The sequence below is a fragment of the Ambystoma mexicanum genome, chromosome 12 (genome assembly GCF_040938575.1).
Source record: "Ambystoma mexicanum isolate Mex_15411 chromosome 12, UKY_AmexF1_1, whole genome shotgun sequence".
NCBI lineage: Eukaryota > Metazoa > Chordata > Amphibia > Caudata > Ambystomatidae > Ambystoma > Ambystoma mexicanum.
In genome coordinates this window covers 1,216,985,676-1,217,005,209 of record NC_090936.1, presented here as the reverse complement: position 1 = coordinate 1,217,005,209, position 19,534 = coordinate 1,216,985,676, and the positions used below count along the sequence as shown (strand labels likewise).

At 47.7% G+C, this 19,534-nt stretch overlaps 1 protein-coding gene across 1 annotated transcript in view; it reads left to right on the top strand.

Annotated features, from left to right (window-relative positions):
* Positions 1-19,534, top strand: part of LOC138514392 (sodium-coupled monocarboxylate transporter 1-like) — a 501,148-nt gene that overhangs the window by 49,960 nt on the left and 431,654 nt on the right. The window contains exon 3 of the mRNA XM_069629874.1: positions 5,879-5,930. Within this exon, the coding sequence (XP_069485975.1) occupies positions 5,879-5,930 (52 nt within the window). The remainder of the gene's footprint in view (positions 1-5,878; positions 5,931-19,534) is intronic.

Here is a 19,534-nt window from a genome sequence, read left to right as displayed (position 1 = left end):
CGCATCTGCTGTACATGCGAGACAGGCATTGTCTACCACCCAGTACCATGTGTTGTGTATCTAGCGTTTACCCAGATTTCCATGCAACTGGTTTGTAGGACATTAGGCCTCATTCCAATTTTCCCCGGGGCAGGAAAAATGCAGGTAAAAGTGGCGGTAATAGCGCGACCGACACTCTCACATTGGGAAACCACAAGTTTGCCGGTTGGGGCACTGACTTAGCTCCAGCTAGCAGCTGGAGGTAAATTCTGCTGCCACCAGCAAAAACATTCCAGAGTCACCAGCACCAGTAATTCCAGAAATCCCCTCCATGGAGTCTTTTAGGACTCCATGGAATGGGGAACTACTTACCATACTGGCACTCTGAATCTGCTGGTAATTCCGGCAGACTCAGTGCCGGTAATGGTAAGTCCGTTTGGTGGTATCCCGCCGGTAAAACACCAAACTTATAATGACTCCCATTATCTTTCTAATTTTGTTTCAAAGTGTTTCACAGGGCCATGCTGACATATCTGGTGGGTATCATCATGAAAGTGTTTTACAGTTTAGTAATGGGACATATTTGGGTGCAGGAAGGATGACAAGTGTTTCACAGGGCCATGCTGACATATCTGGTGGGTATCATCATGAAAGTGTTTTACAGTTTAGTAATGGGACATATTTGGGTGCAGGAAGGATGACAAGTGTTTCACAGGGCCATGCTGACATATCTGGTGGGTATCATCATGAAAGTGTTTTACAGTTTAGTAATGGGACATATTTGGGTGCAGGAAGGATGACAAGTGTTTCACAGGGCCATGCTGACATATCTGGTGGACACAGGCTAAGCACCATGAGCATCTGATTCATACAGTGGCTTTGCTGGCGTTGATTGTGCACAAAATCATGAAAGTGTTTTACAGTGGGAATGTTGGCGGATAAAGCGGGAGCATTTTCAAATTCTCCCATGCACTGTTGGTGACTTGGCCTCTGTTCACTTTTTTCCTTGAGTTACCATAGAACGCACTTTGAACGTAATGAGCCTCATTACGACCTCAGCGGTAGCCATGCCGCTATTGGCGGCACGGCTGCCGCCGAAATCGCGTCCAGGTCCGCCAACAGTCCTCAGAATGAGGATTTACCGGGCCATTCCGGGTTCGGAAGGCCCGGTAATTCCTCCCTCCAAGGACCTGGACCCAGTCCTTCCCCATTCCCATTTCAGCCCCCACAGGGCTGAATGGGAATGGGAGAGGGAGCAAACCATGGGCCATTACGAGTTGGCCCGTTGTTTGCTCCCTCTTCCCCTCGCGGGACCCAGTAAGCACGCCTGGTCAGACCAGGCGTTGCTTCCTGGGTCCCGCGAGGGGACCTCGTAATGAGGCGGTATGGGGTAAACGGCACAGGCACCTTTTACGGCGCCGTTTACCCCGTACCGCCAGGGTCGTAATGAGGACTAATGACTTATCCCATTTTTCACACAAATGATAGTGTAAAATTCCCCATTTCAACCTATTTTTTTAATTTCTTTTTTATTGAATCCGCTGAAATGAATCAACTTCTCAATTTCATTTATATAAAACAATTGAACGTATTTGATATTAACCATCGAACACACATTTTTTTTGTCTTCAGTTTCATCTATATACACAAGCAGAACACAATTAATTACATGCGTCAAGATTTAAAGACTTCAAAAAATTCACTGTGGCAATTTGCAACATTAGATGTGTTGCACTTGTAATACTAGACCAACATGATTGTTCATCCACACTGCCCAGATGGATATGATATATTTTTTCATGAGTTATTCTTTGCTTAATCACTGCTGGGCAGCTTGCAATCAGATGTTCGGTTGTTTCTGGAGTCTCTAATGATTGACAAAATCGACAGACATTCTGAGCTTTAGTTAGGATTTTCCGTTTAAAGAGTAGCTCTCTGGTTGGCCATAAGTTAAAGCGAAAACGTAGTATGGCATGTCGATATAAGACTGAGGGGTATTTCACCAGATATGTTTCCGTAGTACCCAATGATTAAGGATGGAATATATCTGGAGACACAAGTTTATATTGCAAAGATAACTATCAATTGTCAATCCAGTCCCTACTGTATATCTGACTTTTGGCCTTATCCGGATTGGAAATTAACAGATCAATTGTAATGTCAGCCTGAGAGAGCACTCGATGACACCTTAACAACCATCGCTGGACAAACACATGATGGATTGTGAAAAGATACTCAGACAAGGTTTTTAACATCACAGGCTTTGCGGTGGATATTAAGCATTTGCGAAGTAGAGTGTACACAGTTTCCAATGAGAAATTGCATGGAGTGATACCAGGCCCAGCTCATATCCAATCCAGGATATTGGGATGCATTGGGGAAGTTGTAGTATTTGCTGACAGTATTTCTCTTCCCATCTATCAAATGTGTGAGAGGCGATCGGCAAGTCCGTTTCCAGGCCATATAAGATGGTGGGAATTACTTTGGCTTTCCAATACATCAACGCAGGGTGCAGAGTAAATTTGCCATGACGATGTAATATGATTTTAGGTTGGGATATGGCTGCGGTCAGTTTTTGCTAAATGCATGTTACCTGGTCCACGGCTTTATCCGAACCTTCAAAGGACATTCCCAAATAGGTGTAACAGCTCGCAGAAACTACACCGGGCAAACAGCCTGCCTGCCATCTCATGGCTGGCCTCGCAGAAACTACACTCGGCAGACAGCCTGGCCGCCCTCTCATGACTGGCCTAACAGAAACTACACCCGGCAAACAGTGTGCCAGCCATCACAAGACTGGCCTCGCAGAAACTACACTCGGCAAACAGCCTGGCCGCCATCTCTTGACTGGCCTCACAGAAATTACACCGGGCAAGCAGCCTGCCTGCCATCTCATGGCTGGCCTCGCAGAAACTACACTCGGCAGACAGCCTGGCCGCCATCTCATGACTGGCCTCGCAGAAACTACACCGGGCAAACAGCCTGCCTGCCATCTCATGGCTGGCCTTGCAGAAACTACACTCGGCAGACAGCCTGGCCGCCATCTCATGACTGGCCTCGCAGAAACTACACCCGGCAAACAGCGTGCCAGCCATCACAAGACTGGCCTTGCAGAAACTACACTCGGCAAACAGCCTGGCCGCCATCTCATGACTGGCCTCGCAGAAACTACACCCGGCAAACAGCGTGCCAGCCATCACAAGACTGGCCTTGCAGAAACTACACTCGGCAAACAGCCTGGCCGCCATCTCTTGACTGGCCTCACAGTCACTACACTCGGCAAACATCTCATGACTGGCCTCTCAGAAACTACACTCGGCAGACAGCCTGGCTGCCATCTCATGACTGGCCTCGCAGAAACTACACTCGGCAGACAGCCTGGCCGCCATCTCAAGACTGGCCTTGTAGAAACTACACTTGGCAAACAGCCTTGCCACCATATCAAGACTGGCCTTGCAGAAACTACACTCGACAAAGAGCCTGGCCGCCATCTCAAGACTGGTCTCGCAGAAACTACACCCACCAAACAGCCTGCCCGCCATGTCATGACTGGCCTCGCAGAAACTACACCCGGCAAGCAGCCTCGCTGCCATCTCAAGACTGGCCTCGCAAAAACGACACTGGGCAAACAGCCTGCCTGCCATCTCATGACTAGCCTCGCAGAAACTACACTCAGCAAACAGCCTGGCTGCCATCTCAAGACGGGCCTCGCAGAAATTACACTCGGCAGACAGCCTGCCCGCCATCTCATGACTGGCCTCTCAGAAACTACACCCGACAAACAGCCTGGCCATCATCTCAAGACTGGCCTCGCAGAAACTACACCCGGCAACCAGCCTGGCCATCATCTCAAGACTGGCCTCGCAAAAACGACACCTGGCAAACAGCCTGCCCGCCAACTCATGACTGGCCTTGCAGAAACTACACCCGGCAAACAGCCTGGCCGCCATCTCAAGACTGGCCTCACAGAAACTACACTCGGCAAACAGCCTGGCCGCCATCTCATGACTGGCCTTGCAGAAACTACACCCGGCAAACAGCCTGGCCGCCATCTCAAGACTGGCCTCGCAGAAACTACACTTGGCAAACAGCCTGGCCGCCATCTCAAGACTGGCCTCGCAGAAACTACACTCGGAAACAGTAGGGCAGTGGGGAAAGCCATAGGGAAAATACAACCATGTTTACACAAATGCAAAGTACATATTTCAATATTATAAACCTCAGCTATTAATTGCGCTCACACTAGATTATATATAAATATTGCATATGGTATGAATATTCATATTTTCAAAGCCAAACTTTTCACAGATTGCAACCTCAAATGAAGACTTGACGTGACACAAAATTTAGATTGCCCTATTTTAATTGGAAGCAAGTGCATAATGAAGCATTTTTAAATGGCAACCACATTACGTGCCTCTCATTGTGGGCAGGCACCCCAGCACAGTGACGTTTTGGTATGACAAGGGTGTTAATGACCCACACAAAGGTTTGACAAATGCTGTAACTGCTGCATTTTTCTAAAAATGTTCTTTCAACAGTGAGATTAAGTTTAGTTTATTTGCTTGTATAGTTTATTTGCTTGTATAGCGCACCGAACCCGAGGGTTTAGGGGCGCTTTTACTTGCATATACAACATCATGGTGCAATTGTCCTCATACATAGTGTGGCTTTGAAGGTGAAGTACAGTTATATATAATATTCTATCCAAGAGTGTAAATAGGACTAGGAAGAAAGCTACGAAGGAGAACAGCTAGTGTTACAGATCTAGTCGTACGTCCTTTGCAGGTATGTGGAGTAAACGTAGACTCATAGGGCCTCATTACAAATATGGCGGTAACGCAACAACGGCGCCGTTATCGCTACCGGCACTGTTCCTATTGTACCACCATACTACGAGTTGTGCTTGTGGGTCTCGGTCTGTCTGCCAGGTCCGACCTGGCGGGCATTGCGACACCCGCAAGCACAACTCATTGATGCACCAGGCACCGTTTTGAACGGTGCCCAGTGCATCCGAGCTCCCTATTCCCATTCAGCCCTTATTGCCAGCACTCACGAATGGGCAATTACCGGGTCCGCCGACCTCGGCATGACCCGGTAATTGCCCATTCGTGGCTGCCGGTAAAATCACAGGTCCGGCGGCAGCCGTGCCTTTGTTACGTCGTTCGTTCAGCTGGGAGAAGAGCCAAGATGTGATCTGCTTTCTGAAGGCCGGGAAGGATGGTTCGACTCTTAAAGCAGGGGATGGAGAGTTCCAGGTCTTAGCTGCCAATGCTGGGAAGCTGGACCCGTCAATGATCTGGCCAGGATCACACACCTTAGTTAAATGATGAACCCAGGATGTTCGCCCGGTCTGTGATTTTGTCACTTTTGCGCATGTGTGTGTGATTGGGAACATATAGCATTTCAGTTTGTACGCTGCCCTTTTCCTGGCTGGGCCCGTGTTTGGCCCTTAGAGCCAGTCCAGGCCGGCTGACTTGGCCCTAGCTCGGCCCTCCACGTGAATTCCCTGGCTCTCCCAGCTCTAAGGATGACCTATTCAGAATAACACACGTGTGGCAATAGTATGTGTCACCCATGAAGCAGTGCACTGACAATGATAGTGTCTCTCCTATTGTCCGTCCTCGTGAACATGGCCAGAATCCCTAGGCTAGCTTCCGTCAGGCTAGGGCGAGTCGGAGCAGCGGGGGCGGAGGGTGGGGGGGGGGTCTGGTGTTGGCAGCTGTGCACACACCACAAGCCGGAAGGCACTAGCTGGAGTGTGTGCTCTGCTGTTCGGTGTGTTCAGCCCCGTGCAGGTCCCCTGGCCTTGGGAACTAATGAGCTGCAACACACACTGCTCGATTTTATTTCATACATGTGTAGTGTGACTGACATGTGTGTGTTTTTGTAATTTCAGGTGATCTATACAGGAATTGCGATCTATTCCCCGACGCTGGCGTTGAATCAGGGTAAGGCTTCCCGAGATGGTGTTCTCTACGTTTATTGCAAACCTTGGACCAATGCTCTAAGCATCGATTAAGCCAAAATGTGAGAAGCTGGGAGAACGTTATATGAACACAGTGACTGGAGAAAGGTTCTGTGTGTGCCATGCCAGTGACGCCCTAGTGGTGGATGGGGGTGCACCCTAGTGGTGGGCGGGGGCGTTGTGAGTGTAGCACTGCTCCTTGGGTCTTCTTGGCCTGTGTGTCCTTATTCTTCTCCATCTCCCCTCCGGCGCCTTCTCCTTCCTGTTATTACCAGTTTTGACCATTAGGTGGCGATAAAGCGCTGCCTATCAGCTGGAACTAAAGTGATGGGAAAGTAAATGTGGGAGGAATGTGAGGAAGGGCACGCTGACTTTTGTTATTTATCCAGGCTCATGGCCACGCTAGGCCCTATGGCCATTCCCACCCAGCAACTGCCCCACCCTGTCTAAAACAATCCCCCCACTCCTGAATCTCTTTCCACAGAACTTTCTGAGCAGCCCTCTGAAATGTAATGGCCGAATAGCAGCTGTAAAACAGCTAAACGAGCTCCCGATATGACAGGCCTGCCTTCAGCCTCTAGGCTTATAAGCAGTATGTGTGCCCTTGCATATGGTTCTTGCACTGAATTTTTGTTCAAGCCAGCATTGGCAAATCCAACAAATTGCCACTTATGCAGTCATTAGAGACCTTGCAGTCCATGCCACAATATGCCCAGGTACTAGAACCATTTGCCATCTGGTGCCATCCTAGGGGTGTATAGTATATCATTATGGCAGTGCCTGGAAAATGTGGCTCCCCTGCCGGCACAAAAGCCACAGCTTCGGCTTTGCCAATGTGTGTTATTACTCGTCGTACTCCTGTTAATTTGTACTAATGGAGCCACTGAACAGCACTGTTTCATGAAATTCATACATTCACAATAAGTCAGAGCTGCAAAACCAGTGCGTACATTGCCAAAGCCACAGTCGGTTGTTTGGCAGACTGTCCTCCAGCAGGCAATTAGTTAAAAAAAAGAATGCATGGTGCGTTTTAACTTATGCGATAGGCAAGCCGGCCTATCAATGCCGGTGGTGGTAATGACGGCTTTTATTGCCAGTAGGGTGCTTGGCTAACCTCCAGCTTTTAGGCGGATGTAACGCGGGTGCCCCACCAGCAAACTCGTAGTCGACCATCTGGTAAAGTGCCTGTTTCCACAAATACCGGCAGCATTTTTTTACCGGACCGCCCGACTTGGAATGAGGCCCTTGGGGTGGTGCTTTACACTCACTGAAAGTTAACGTTATCGCCTGCACTCCGATGAAATATCAAGAGCAGGAGTTTCCGATCCGCAGTAATGCGGGGGAACAGTTAACTTCATTGAATTCCAGTCATACTCAAAAATGCGATTAAGTCATCTCATTGATTCGATTAATCAAAACGCCTTCACTGGTTTCTTGTCCCCAAAAATGGTTGAAGATCGCCATCTATCGATCGTTCTTATTAAAGATAAAAACACTTGCTAGGGATGCAGAAAACAGCATACAAAAAAGTACAAAATAGTTCTAGGGAGTTTGAAATACAAAACTAACATTTATCAGAAATGAGACACGGCAGGTGCTGGCATTGAGTGCTGGTCCCAGGTCTACCAGAGCTCTGTGCGAGATTGCTCACACATGGTGAACCCCCTGCTGTTCGCCCGGGCAACGTGATTGTTGAATAGGTGCTAGTGCCACGCTTCTGTTGTTGTGGCCTCCATCTGGACCACAGTATGATGTCAGTGGGTCGACAGGCCCCTGCGGGGGCCCTGGGGAAGGGCACGCAGTGATACACGGGAGACAGCTTCCAGTGCAACCTCTTTTATTTCCCTCTACATCGGTTCTGTCCGGGCTCTTGTAGCCCCTCTTCTTCCTCCCTCAACCCTCGTGCCCAGTCCTTCCTTCTCCTCTCTTAAGGTTGTCCTTGATTTAAGGTAAATGTCTGGTAGAGGGACTCCCAGGACCCCCCTTGTTAATTTGCATATTTAAGTAACTTTGGTTCTCACCCTAAGTTACTAGGGGAATCCAGACGTGGACCCCTTGCTCACTATTCTTAGAAAGGCACAGATCCACCGCACTGATGAGGTCCAAGCAGACCGAAACACGTGTCTGGGGTTTCTGTTGGTATTCTTGTTCAGAGGAGAATTGCCTAGAATTTCGGTGCTGGACTTCCCCAGGGCAGGACAAAGACTGATATGTTTGGGATATTTCTTCTCTGTGAAAGATAGTGAGCCAAAGACTCTGGGTAAGTCTCTCACAACCAGGACTAATGTCTGGCAGAGGGACTCCCAGGACCCCCCTTGTTAATTTGCATATTTAAGTAACTTTGGGTCTCAACCTAAGTTACTAGGGCAATCCAGACGTGGACCCCTTGCTCACTATTCTTAGAGAGGCACAGATCCACCCTACTGATGAGGTCCAACCAGACCGAAACACGTGTCTGGGGTTTCTGTTGGTACTGTTGTTCAGAGGAGAATTGCCTAGCATTTCGGTGCTGGACTGCCCCAGGGCAGGACAAAGACTGATATGTTTGGGATATTTCTTCTCTGTTAAAGATAGTGAGCTAAAGACTCTGGGTAAGTCTCTCACAACCAGGACTAATGTCTGGCAGAGGGACTCCCAGGACCCCCCTTGTTAATTTGCATATTTAAGTAACTTTGGTTCTCACCCTAAGTTACTAGGGGAATCCAGACGTGGACCCCTTGCTCACTATTCTTAGAAAGGCACAGATCCACCGTACTGATGAGGTCCAAGCAGACCGAAACACGTGTCTGGGGTTTCTGTTGGTATTCTTGTTCAGAGGAGAATTGCCTAGAATTTCGGTGCTGGACTTCCCCAGGGCAGGACAAAGACTGATATGTTTGGGATATTTCTTCTCTGTGAAAGATAGTGAGCCAAAGACTCTGGGTAAGGCTCTTTTAACCAGGACTAATGTCTGGTAGATGCTTGATTTAAGGAAGCACAACCTTGTTTGCTCTCCAACATCTTTATTTTTATTTTATTTATTTGGATTTATATAGCGTACAGCGGCCCTAAGGCATCGTGGCGCTTCTTACAGAATACTTGCTTCTTACAGGCTTATGTCATACAACAGTTAGGCAGTATTACAGAGAATATAGACAGTGGTATATGTTCCTTGGTTAAAGTGGAACAAGGTGGCAGTAATAAGGACATGTTGCATGTTGTAAGGCATAGTCACTTAATTGAACAGTTTGTTTTTCAGCTTTTTGCAGAAGACCGTATAGAAGATTTTTCATTCCTGAGTGCAGTGGGGAGGGCATTCCAGTTCTTGGGGGCTACGTGTTGAAAGCTGGAACCTCCTGCTTTGGCTCTTTTGAAGGAGGGGACGAGAATCTTGTTGGTGAGACAGGATCTTATAGGTCTAATGATGAGCAGGGGTGATCCTTTCGGATAAGTAGCGGGGTGCGTTGAGTGAAAGGCATTTGTGTGCAATGGCCAGATTTTTGAAAAGAATACGATCTTTGAGCGGCAGCCAGTGCGCGTCTTTCCTTGCCTGGGAAATGTGTTCCCTTTTGGGAATACTCAATGCTGCTCTACTCTACTAGTTTTGTGTTACTTGTAGATTGTTCATGTTTTTGGCAGAGGTGCCCAAGAAAAGGGCATTACAGTAGTCCAGCTTGGTGCTGACTGCAGCGCTGGCAATTGCTAGACAGTTTTTTTTTATAGGAATGGTTTTACTGTGTTGATCACTTTTGTGGTGAATGCAGTGGAGGAGGCTATGGCAGTGACCTGAAGTGTCATAGATAGTGAGGAGTCTAGATACACTCCGAGTGTTTTTACTGCTGGTGAGACAATGATGGTGGTATTGTCGATGATGAATGCGCTGCATTCTGGAGAAAGTTTGTTGAGTGTTTCTTTAATACCAACCACAAGGATCTCCGTTTTATCTCCATTGAGACAGAGGCCGTTGGCTGCCATTCAAGTTGGGATAGCAGTGTAAATGTTGGCTAGGGCTGCAGAGTCTTGTTCGTAGATGCCAACCCATTCCACAACAACATCCGCCTCTGGTATCGGTACATCGATGATGTCATCTTTATCTGGCATGGAAATAAACAAGAACGGGATAACTTTTTAAACTGGACTAACAACCAAACTCAAGAAATTCAATTCACGATGAGCCACAACAATGAGAAAATCAACTTCCTAGATCTCAACATATTGGCCTCTGAAGGTAAATTGACATGTTCCATCTTTAAAAAGGAGACAGATCGCAACACCACACTGCACTACAGGAGTAACCATCCTAAAAGTCTCCGGGATAACCTGCCCTACGGGTAATTCTTAAGAATCAGGCGCAACTGCACGGACACCAAGGATTTCAAAACCCATGCTACAGATCTACAACATAAACTTGAAGACAGAGGATACCCCAAAAAACTACTTAAGGATACCAAGAAAAGAGCACCATGTGCACCGAGAGAAGTATTACTGGTCCCCAAAACCCGCAACCACAATACTGAAGACTCCAGGGCATGTGTTACCACCTTTAACGCCAACACATCACAACTCCGAGGGATCATCAAAAAACTCTGGCCTATCGTCCAGCTGAGCCTGCCAGAAGAACCTTTACCTAAAATGGCCCTAAAGAGATCCAAAAATCTTAAAGATCTCTTGACTCATGCTAGAAGCAAATGCAAGGAATCAAGATCAACTCTGTGGAACATGCAGGACATCCGCGGACAGCATCCCTGTAGCAGCTGTTCAGCTTGCAGCCAAACCAGAAAATTACGATCCTTTCCCATAGATGACAAAGAATGGGAAATTCAGCACTTTTCTAATTGTAAGACATCCAATGTCATCTACCTTATTGAATGTCCCTGCCATCTGAGATACATAGGTCAAACATCTAGGCCAGTTAACAAAAGAATAGGGGAGCACAAGTCAAGAATAAGATGTAAAACACACAATGCACCCCTTGTCTCTCATTTCCTTGAGTTCCAACACAACTGTGACTCCTTCAAATGGTGGGTAGTTGACAAGGTGACAGACTGTTCCAATACCTCCAACGCCTTGAACTTCAAAGAAACGTGGTGGATATTTAAATTACAGACCACCTCGAAGGGTCTCAATGAGCTCACACCATTTGAATACCTGTAAATGCATATTATCTTCCTGTCCAGTCCATGGATCCCCTCAATATTTTTCTAGCCGACCAGGGCACAGCTTGCCCCTTGGGAGCCCAGGTGACGCCCCCCGGCCCCCCAGGGCTTCTATTCCACAGGCCCAGACCTGCCAACCCTGCAATGAGAGCCACCCCATCCTGCAGGCTTTCTACTTCATCATTGTATCATTTTTTACATATTCTCTGGGGCATAGACTTTAGGGCTGCTGGTGTTCCCCCCACCCCCATTGACAGCAAACACCAGCTTATATCACAGCCGGAGATACCACCAGCTGTGTTCTTTCTTCCTTTTCCAGCCACGCTCCGATTCTGGAGTGCATTTTTAACATCACCTGGCACCCAGGCTGACAATGCCCGCCTTCTTGCCATCTAGCAGTGTTCCACACTTAGCACTGTCTCTCCCACAGCCCCAGCCACTCCCAGCTGCCTCTCCCACACTGCGCCCGGATCGCGTCCCCGTTTCCTTGGCGACCCGGCATTAATGCCACAGCACATGCGCGAGGCTCAGACACGATTCCCGCACACACGCGCATTACATATATTCGTTACAGCTCACTCCCAGTTGTACGCAAGCTCCAGTATCGTGTGGACACCACGTGCGCGGCTCGCACGGAGGCTTGTAGGTGAGTCCTCCTAACTTGGCAAGGATTTCCTTGTGCCCAGCCCCTGATCCTCCAAGCCACTTCCATGACTAATAGCAAGTCTTGGCTTTTCTGTCTCCTCTTCCCGCTCCCCAGAATCACACTTCGAGCCCCCAGACCTCGAGGCAGGAACTTACCAACTGCTATCGAGACACAAAGCTCATCACGAGAGCACTGCAGTACTACGCACAGCTTTCCTGCAGGTACAAGGTAACCCCAGTTACTCTCTTACACTACACAACTACAGTCAGGTGTTCCAGCCATGTATGACTAAAACCACTTTACATGTCCTGCTATTTCAGATCACCTCACAGAGAATATCCTACATCTTTCAGCAACCAGGACACCGAGCACCAAACCACGAGAGCTCTAGCAATCAGCCCTTAAACCTAAACAGCCAAGTGTAAGGTTAGTGTCTGGGACCGGAGGGATACCCCTCAGTGTAGCCTCTCACAGGCTTTTTTGAAAACATTCTTAGTAATGATCCACTTCCTGGAACATTCAACAATATATTTTTTTATTGTTTTTATCCATAGGGAGACCTGCTTTACCTGGCCCCAGAAGAAGGCTGCTCCCTCCTTACAGCCGAAACGTCCTATGTCATCGTGCCCTGACCTCACTCCTTTCAGACCGATGACCTGAATCTACAATACCACCTTTATGTTGACGTCACCTTTTAGCAGACCCTATTTTTAGGTTTCTTTAAGCTATAAGCACTGTGCTGTGCAAATGTTGGTTGTGACTGTGATAACACATCACTAGGTGGGCAAATATGATGTAATATTTTGCAACACTGTACACGGGCAATACAACACAGCACAAGTATAGAAGTGTGGAGGAAACACACTATACTAACTTTGTAAATGTACTTTTTTGTTGAACTGTTGGTACATTTCTAAAAAGTCACTTCAGAATTGTGCACTGTATGGACTAAAACAGGCCAAATTCAGTGACTACCTGTCACCACTGGACATGTAATGCTATTGAAATATACACTAAATATTTGTAACACATGTGTCCTCTTTTTATACAACTTACAGAGTTGGTGACAGGTTGATTCTCTATTTTTCTTTGTTTAAATTCCCACTATTCTCATTGAATAACCAATGCCTAAACATGCAGCCTAATTAATAAAGGACACTGCAATTGTTTTTCCAGTATTTGGATTTGTACTTTCCTCCAATGATGCATACGTATGTAGAAGTATTAACCTTAAGATGGAGATGTGTTAGAATTGTTACTACGATAATCCACTGTAGTATAAATGTATGAGGACATGACTACCCCCCTGTACAAAATATCAATCTAGCCTTCACGTCCTGCCCGACTACAGGCTATCCCTTATGTTACCAAAGTAAGGTGGGGTAAAACTTGTGTGTCGTCGGCATAGTTTGTGTAAGCTATGTCGCGATTGTCCAGGTTATTGAAGAAGGGGAGGGTGAAGATGTTGTAAAGGATGGGAGCAGTACAGGATCCTTGCAGGACTCCACAGTGTATGGTGGTGGGAAAAGCACTGGCAGAGTCGGAAAAGACTCTCATGAGTCTTCCACTGAGGAAGGATGTAATCCATGCTGTGGCTTGTGGAGAGAAGTGGGCAGCGTTTTTTAGTGGTTTGCCGAGAATATCATGGTTGACGAGATTAAAGGCAGCCGACAGGTCTAGCAGGAGGAGAAGTGCCGGTTTGCCTTTGTCCATAATGCCGCCAAGTTGTATTTTGAGATCGAGTAATGCAGATTCTGTCCCATGGCCTGGGCGGAATCCAGATTGCCTTTTGCCTAAGATCTTGTTTGGGTGTAGGCAACCTTATGTAGAATTTTGAGCAGAAAAGGTATGGTGGTGATGGGCCTGTAGTTGTTAGCTATCACTGGGTCTAAGGATGGTTTCTTCAGAAGTGGGCGGACCCAAGCTTCTTTTAGGCTGTCGGGGACTGTATTGGAGTTGAAGGAGGCATTGATGAAGATTTTTAGAAATGGGGCTAGAGTTTCAGCACAGTCTTTGACTAGTTTAGCTGGGCAGTCATCTCCTTTGCTATTAGATGCCTTGATTTTGTTGACTATTTCTATTACTTTGGACTCAGTGGGCCTCATTACGAGTTTGGAGGCAGCCATGGTGCTATTAGCTCCATGACTGCCTCCAAACCGGGCTCCTTTACCGGGTTCCTGCAATGAGGAATAACCGGTCATTCCAACATTGGAGGACCCGGTTATTCCTCCTTGAAGGAACCATTCCCCATTCTCATTTGAGCCCCCATAGAGCTCAATGGGAATGGGGAGGGAGGTAATAACGGGCACATTTCAAATGGCCCGTTATTACCTCCCTCTTCCCCTTGCGGGACCCGGAAAGGACGTCTGGTTTTACCTGACGTCTGGTACAGGTCCCACAAAGGGAACCTCGTAATCTGCGCTCACGTAATGAAGAGTGCCGGTCCCGTACCGGCACCCTTCATTACGTGAGCGCCAGGGTCGTAATGAGGCCCAGTAACTACCCAGAAGGAGAATAACTTCATTTTGTCCGTGGTGATCTTGTTGTCAGAGAGGGACGTTAGCTTGGTGTGTTCAGAGAGGTGTTTATGATGTTCAAGGATCTTTTTTTGCAGGAGCTCAATTTTGTTTATTAAGGCTTTTTATACGCTGGTACACCAGGCTTTATCTTTGGCGATATCTTGTGATTTGATGGTTGGGTTGGATAGTTCTTTAAATTTGGGTTGAGATTTATTGGTGTGGTGGTGCAGGAAGGGATGAAGAAGTGTATAAGGTGATGGTCAGACCAGGGGATGGGGATGTTGGAGCTGAGATCTACTTCGTAGTTGTGGTCTGCTACCCAGTCAAGGGTACACCCTTTGCAGTGTGTGGGTGTAAGGTTTCTTTGCTGAAAACCGAGCTCTTGTAGAGCTTGGGCCAAGGCTTGGTCTGTCTTTTTGTTCATTGAGTCCCAAGTTGAAATCACCTAGGAGGGCTATTTTGGTAGAAGTTTTGAGGTTTTCGCCAAGGAGATGGATGCGATTATCATGGAAGTCTGCTATAGGGCCTGGTGAGCGGTAAGCTAGGTGGACGGTGAGTGTGATGTTTGGGGAGATGGCAATCTTGACCACGAGGGAATCAGTGTTCTCCCCGAGATGAGAGGTGGTTTGTCTGACAGCCAGACAGTCTTTTACTATGAGGGCTACCCCTCCACCTTTAGCTAGGTGTCTATCTTGTCTAGATCGAATGTCCTTGTGGGAGGGCCAGTGAGAGGGCAGGTCCAGCGGCTTCATGGAGCAGGTCTCAGTAATGGCTAGAATGTTCCCCCTGCTTGGTGAGTCAGTGGATTGTGTTACAGTCTAGTGACTTCTTGAGGTGATGGCATTTTCCTGCTGGTTTAAGGTGTCTTCTCTTCAGTGCCACACCTACACATCCCTCTCTCGTCCGCTCAGTGGCCAAGGGTTTACGCGATACCTGTCATCTGGTGGATCCTTCTTCCTTCGGGCCTCCCACAGATTTAAGTCTCCTCTCGCTCTTACACTCCTCAGGCTGCCCGTCATCTTGTTTGATGGGAAGGGGATCCCTTCTCTGCGCACTTGTTCAAAGTGATCTCTTCGCCCACATCTGGTGCACTGATGCCCTATCGCCATGCACGGTCCGCTGTGTGGGAATTGCAGCCCGCATTTGTAGCACACCCTCTCCATCCCACCCACCTGCACCACGGTGTGCTGCGGTATTCTATCATAGCTGTCTTGTTCATGATGAGTGGATATGGCTGCCACTTGCTCACGTCTATTCGGCTTTTCAATCTCCGCCGCTTTGTGTTCGACCCTTTCGTATACTCGTGCTGCGTCCAGCATGGCCGCAAGTGGGAAGGGCTCCTTCAGGAGATGCTTCCTGAATATGGGTGAGGTGCGCCCCTCTATTATCCGTAGACGTATGGCCTTCTTGTCATTGAAAGTCACAATGTGCGCTCATCTTTTGCAGCCTGATGATGAAGCGCTCAATTGATTCCTGGGGAAGCTGTCGCCACTTCTTGAACACGTATTTTTCAAAGTCTTTGTTCAGTTTGGCGAGTAGCTTCTTGTTGAGAGCAGTGATGGCCATCCCATACGTCGCTCTCTCTTCTGGTGGGATTGTCTTCAGGATTCATCGCATCTCACTTCCCGCAATGTCTGTGAAAACCCCCAGGAGCGTTGTGGGATCATCTTCCCCTAGTGTTTTCATGTAGTGCTTAAAGTCGTCTAGCCACTCTTCCCATCTGGGTCCTTGGTCCTGTTGCGGCTTCAGTTGAAATGGTTGCGGTCGTCCGAGGAATGCTGCTTTTGCTGTCCTCGCACCACTGTCCGTCCTTGGGATTCTCTGTTCTTCCCCATTCTGTGCTGTCAGCCGACGTCTAGTTTGCCCTATGTCATCTTTGTGGTGCTTTCCTCTCTTCCTTCTCCTTTGTACCGTCCCCTTGGTACTTCCTATGGGGTCGACTCGCTCCTGTCTCCTTGACAGTGCCCACTCGCACCCATGGTGACTGTGTGTCCGCTACGTTCCTGTCCTCTGGCTGTGCTTCCCTTCCTCCACTTGTGGACCACTCACCTTCCATTATCTACTCACACACGGATTGCCCATCTTTGTTCTATGCTGGGGTCAGCCACTCTGTTGGGCGGAGTGCCCTAACTCCGCTGCACTCTGCGGATTGCCCTTGCACTAAGGTCGGGAACAGCGTGTTTGATTTCAGGCTGGGATCAGCCATGCTGTGTGCGGAATTCCCTTACTCCACTACAATGGGCAGAGTGCCCTGGGGCTGGGGCTGGGATCAGCCTGTCTGATTTCGAGCTGGGATCACTCTGTGGGGCGGAATGCTCTTCCTACACTGCTCGGGGTGGATTGCCCTTGTTCCGAGGCTGGGATCAGCCTGTCCTACCTCGGGCTGGGATAAACCTCTCTGTTTGTTTGTTTGTTTGTTTGTTTGTTTGTTTGTTTATTTGGTAATGTGCGCCAAACCCTTGGGAAGCCGGGTGCAACAGATTACATGAAAACTTAAGCTTGTTACAGTATTTGACATGAATATGTAGAACACAACGGTAGAAAGATAAAATATATATAAGAATATATACAAACATATGTCTATAAAACACAGTGGTAAGAAGAGCAAATATGTACAAGAATATATACGAACATATGCCCAGGAATAGGGCATGTCTTGGGATGTCCAGGCAGCAGGTAGGTAGAGGCTAAGGTGGGAGTAAGCTAGGTGTTAGTTGGGTTAAATGTCATTGGCGCGCAGCCATTTGATTATCTTGTGCTTGAATTTAGGGTACGGTTGTTCAGTTCTGAGGTCGAGCGGTAACTTGTTCCAACAGTGAGCAGCTTTGACAGGAAAGCTTGTTCCTCCCGCGGTGGATCGTTTAAACCTTGGAGTCTCTAATTTGAAGGTGTTGGCAGATCTCTGCTGGGCAGAATGCCCTTCCTCCATGGCGCTGGGCAGATTGCCCTTTTCCTGAGGCTGGGATCAGCCTGTCCTGTGCTGGGTGGATTGCTTCTATTCTGGGCGAATCACCCTTGTCCCGAGGCTTGGATCAGCCTTTCGTGCTCCAGGCTGGGATCAGCCTCTTTGTGGAGTGGAATGCCACTCCTCCATTTCAATGGGCGGGTTGTCCTTCCGCCCTGGCATTCACAGCGCTGCTCTGCGAGGCGGCGCCTTGCCACTGTCTGTCTTGCACTCTCGTGGTCCCCTTCTCGCCTTCGGGCAGTGCATAGTCCATGTTTTGTGCAGCTGCTCACTCTCCTGGATGTCTCTGAGCAGGGGAACACCTCCTTTAGTTCCCTGTGTGGCAGGTTAGCTGAGCCACGCCTCTTCCTCACTCTGTGGCGTGCCGTGTCACCAGTGCGGGCGTTCTTGCTGGAGCATCTAGTTAAGGCGGACTGCAGTTGTCCCTCTACACCAGTCAGTCAGTCAGGATCCTCCACTCGTCATCAGTTGTTGTGGCCTCCATCTGGACCACAATATAATGTCAGCGGGTCGACCGGCCCCTGCGGGCCTTAGGGCAGGGCACGCAATGATACACGGGAACCAGCTTCCAGCGCAACCTCTTTTATTTCCCTCTACATCGGTTCTGCCCGGGCCCTTGTGGCCCCTCTTCTTCCTCCCTCAACCCTCGTGCCCAGTCCTTCTTTCTCCCCTCTTAAGGTCGTCCTTGATTTAAGGAGGCCTGGCCTTGTTTGCTCTCCAACATCTGTCACTCACTAATAGGAAGTCATTGACAATGACTTTCTATTGGTGAGTGACAATGTGATGTAAAAGGCGCCGCCAGCTCACACAATGTAAAGTGTCATGATGACACCTGCCACGTGGGAACTGATCAACCGTCCCGGGCATTTAAGGTCTCATCATATTGCTTTCTGTTACCTGCAGTTCAGCATTCATAATGTGTGCATGACAACACAAGTGACAGACAAGGACAAACAGCTTGATTTTAAATTTCGCATTAGCGCGTCTTTTTAAGAAATAACGTAGTGCCGTTAGGTGAGCAGAGTGGAGCAGAGTGGGCAGTGTTGCCCCCATCTCACACGCTTTCTTGCTCTTTGCACTTCTCATATTGAGCAGGTATGGCGATCTCTGCCTGTGCGGCGGAAGTGAATCCTTTACCTCTGTAACTAAGGGGGTTCACACCCTGGGGCCTGTTAGGAGGTTTCTGGGGAGCCCGGTGTCCCCTCAAAGTAGGGTTGCCACCTTTGTTTGAAGCAAAACAACGGACTTGAACCCCCACCCACAATGTTAGAAGCCATGCCCAATGGCACGCCCCATCTATAGATTTGAAATCTGTACTATAACAGCAAGGGGAGAGAAAAAATCATGCTTGTAGGTTTTTTTTTAACATTCTATATTTGTGTTTTGAAAGCAATATACATTATTCAAATAAAAAAGAATTAAGTAAGGCTGGAAGTGACATTTCACTAAATTATATAACATACGTTTTGTGACCAAAGAGCAATGACAAACTTACCTCATACTGACAAAATTGGGGCCAGCTGTTCATATTGTAACAACATGTGAATTAACCAATTTGGCAGATCTTGGCAGCTGAATAAATGACACTTATCCTTTAATTTCTGAAAACGGTATTAGTTTTAAAAGGTATTAGTTTTAAAAGCAGCTGTAATAACCTTCCTAGAATCTTTATTTTAAGCTATAAATGCTAGTGAATCGTGTTAAAAATTTGCAGCACAGATCTCGCGGCAGGTTTCACATAAATCATTGCAGCAGGCACATTAACCAACCAAGCAAACATTGAAAAATAAAGTCACATGACTAAAATGGGAGAATGATTCTTTGACCATTTTATAAAGCGCACACCAATAACAGATTAGTCTGTTGCAATTTTTAGAGGCATAGCTGGTTACACTGACTTGTGACTAATTATTTTACAATTCCACCAAGCCTTTTGCAAAAACTGGCCTTTTATTAAATATCCACATTTTATCTTTCTTGTTGTACTTGTTAGGCATATCATGGAGCAATATCCTAGACATCTCGCTCCCTTACACAACAGTGAATCCATAAGTAGCAGGCTTGAAGTTTGATGTGGGCAGCGAGGCCACGAATGCGGTAAGATAGTTCAGTGGGTTGAGCGCTCGCTGCTGAGAAATACAGGTCGCAAGTTCGAATCCCGGCAATGGCAACTCAGCCTTTTATGCTTCCGAGGTCGATAAATGAGTAGCAACTTCAGTTCTGTAATACTGTATGTAAATATGTTCTATGCAAAGCGCTTTGGTGAAAGCGCTATATATATAAATAACCTGTTTCCTAGATAGCGACTGTGAATAATAATAG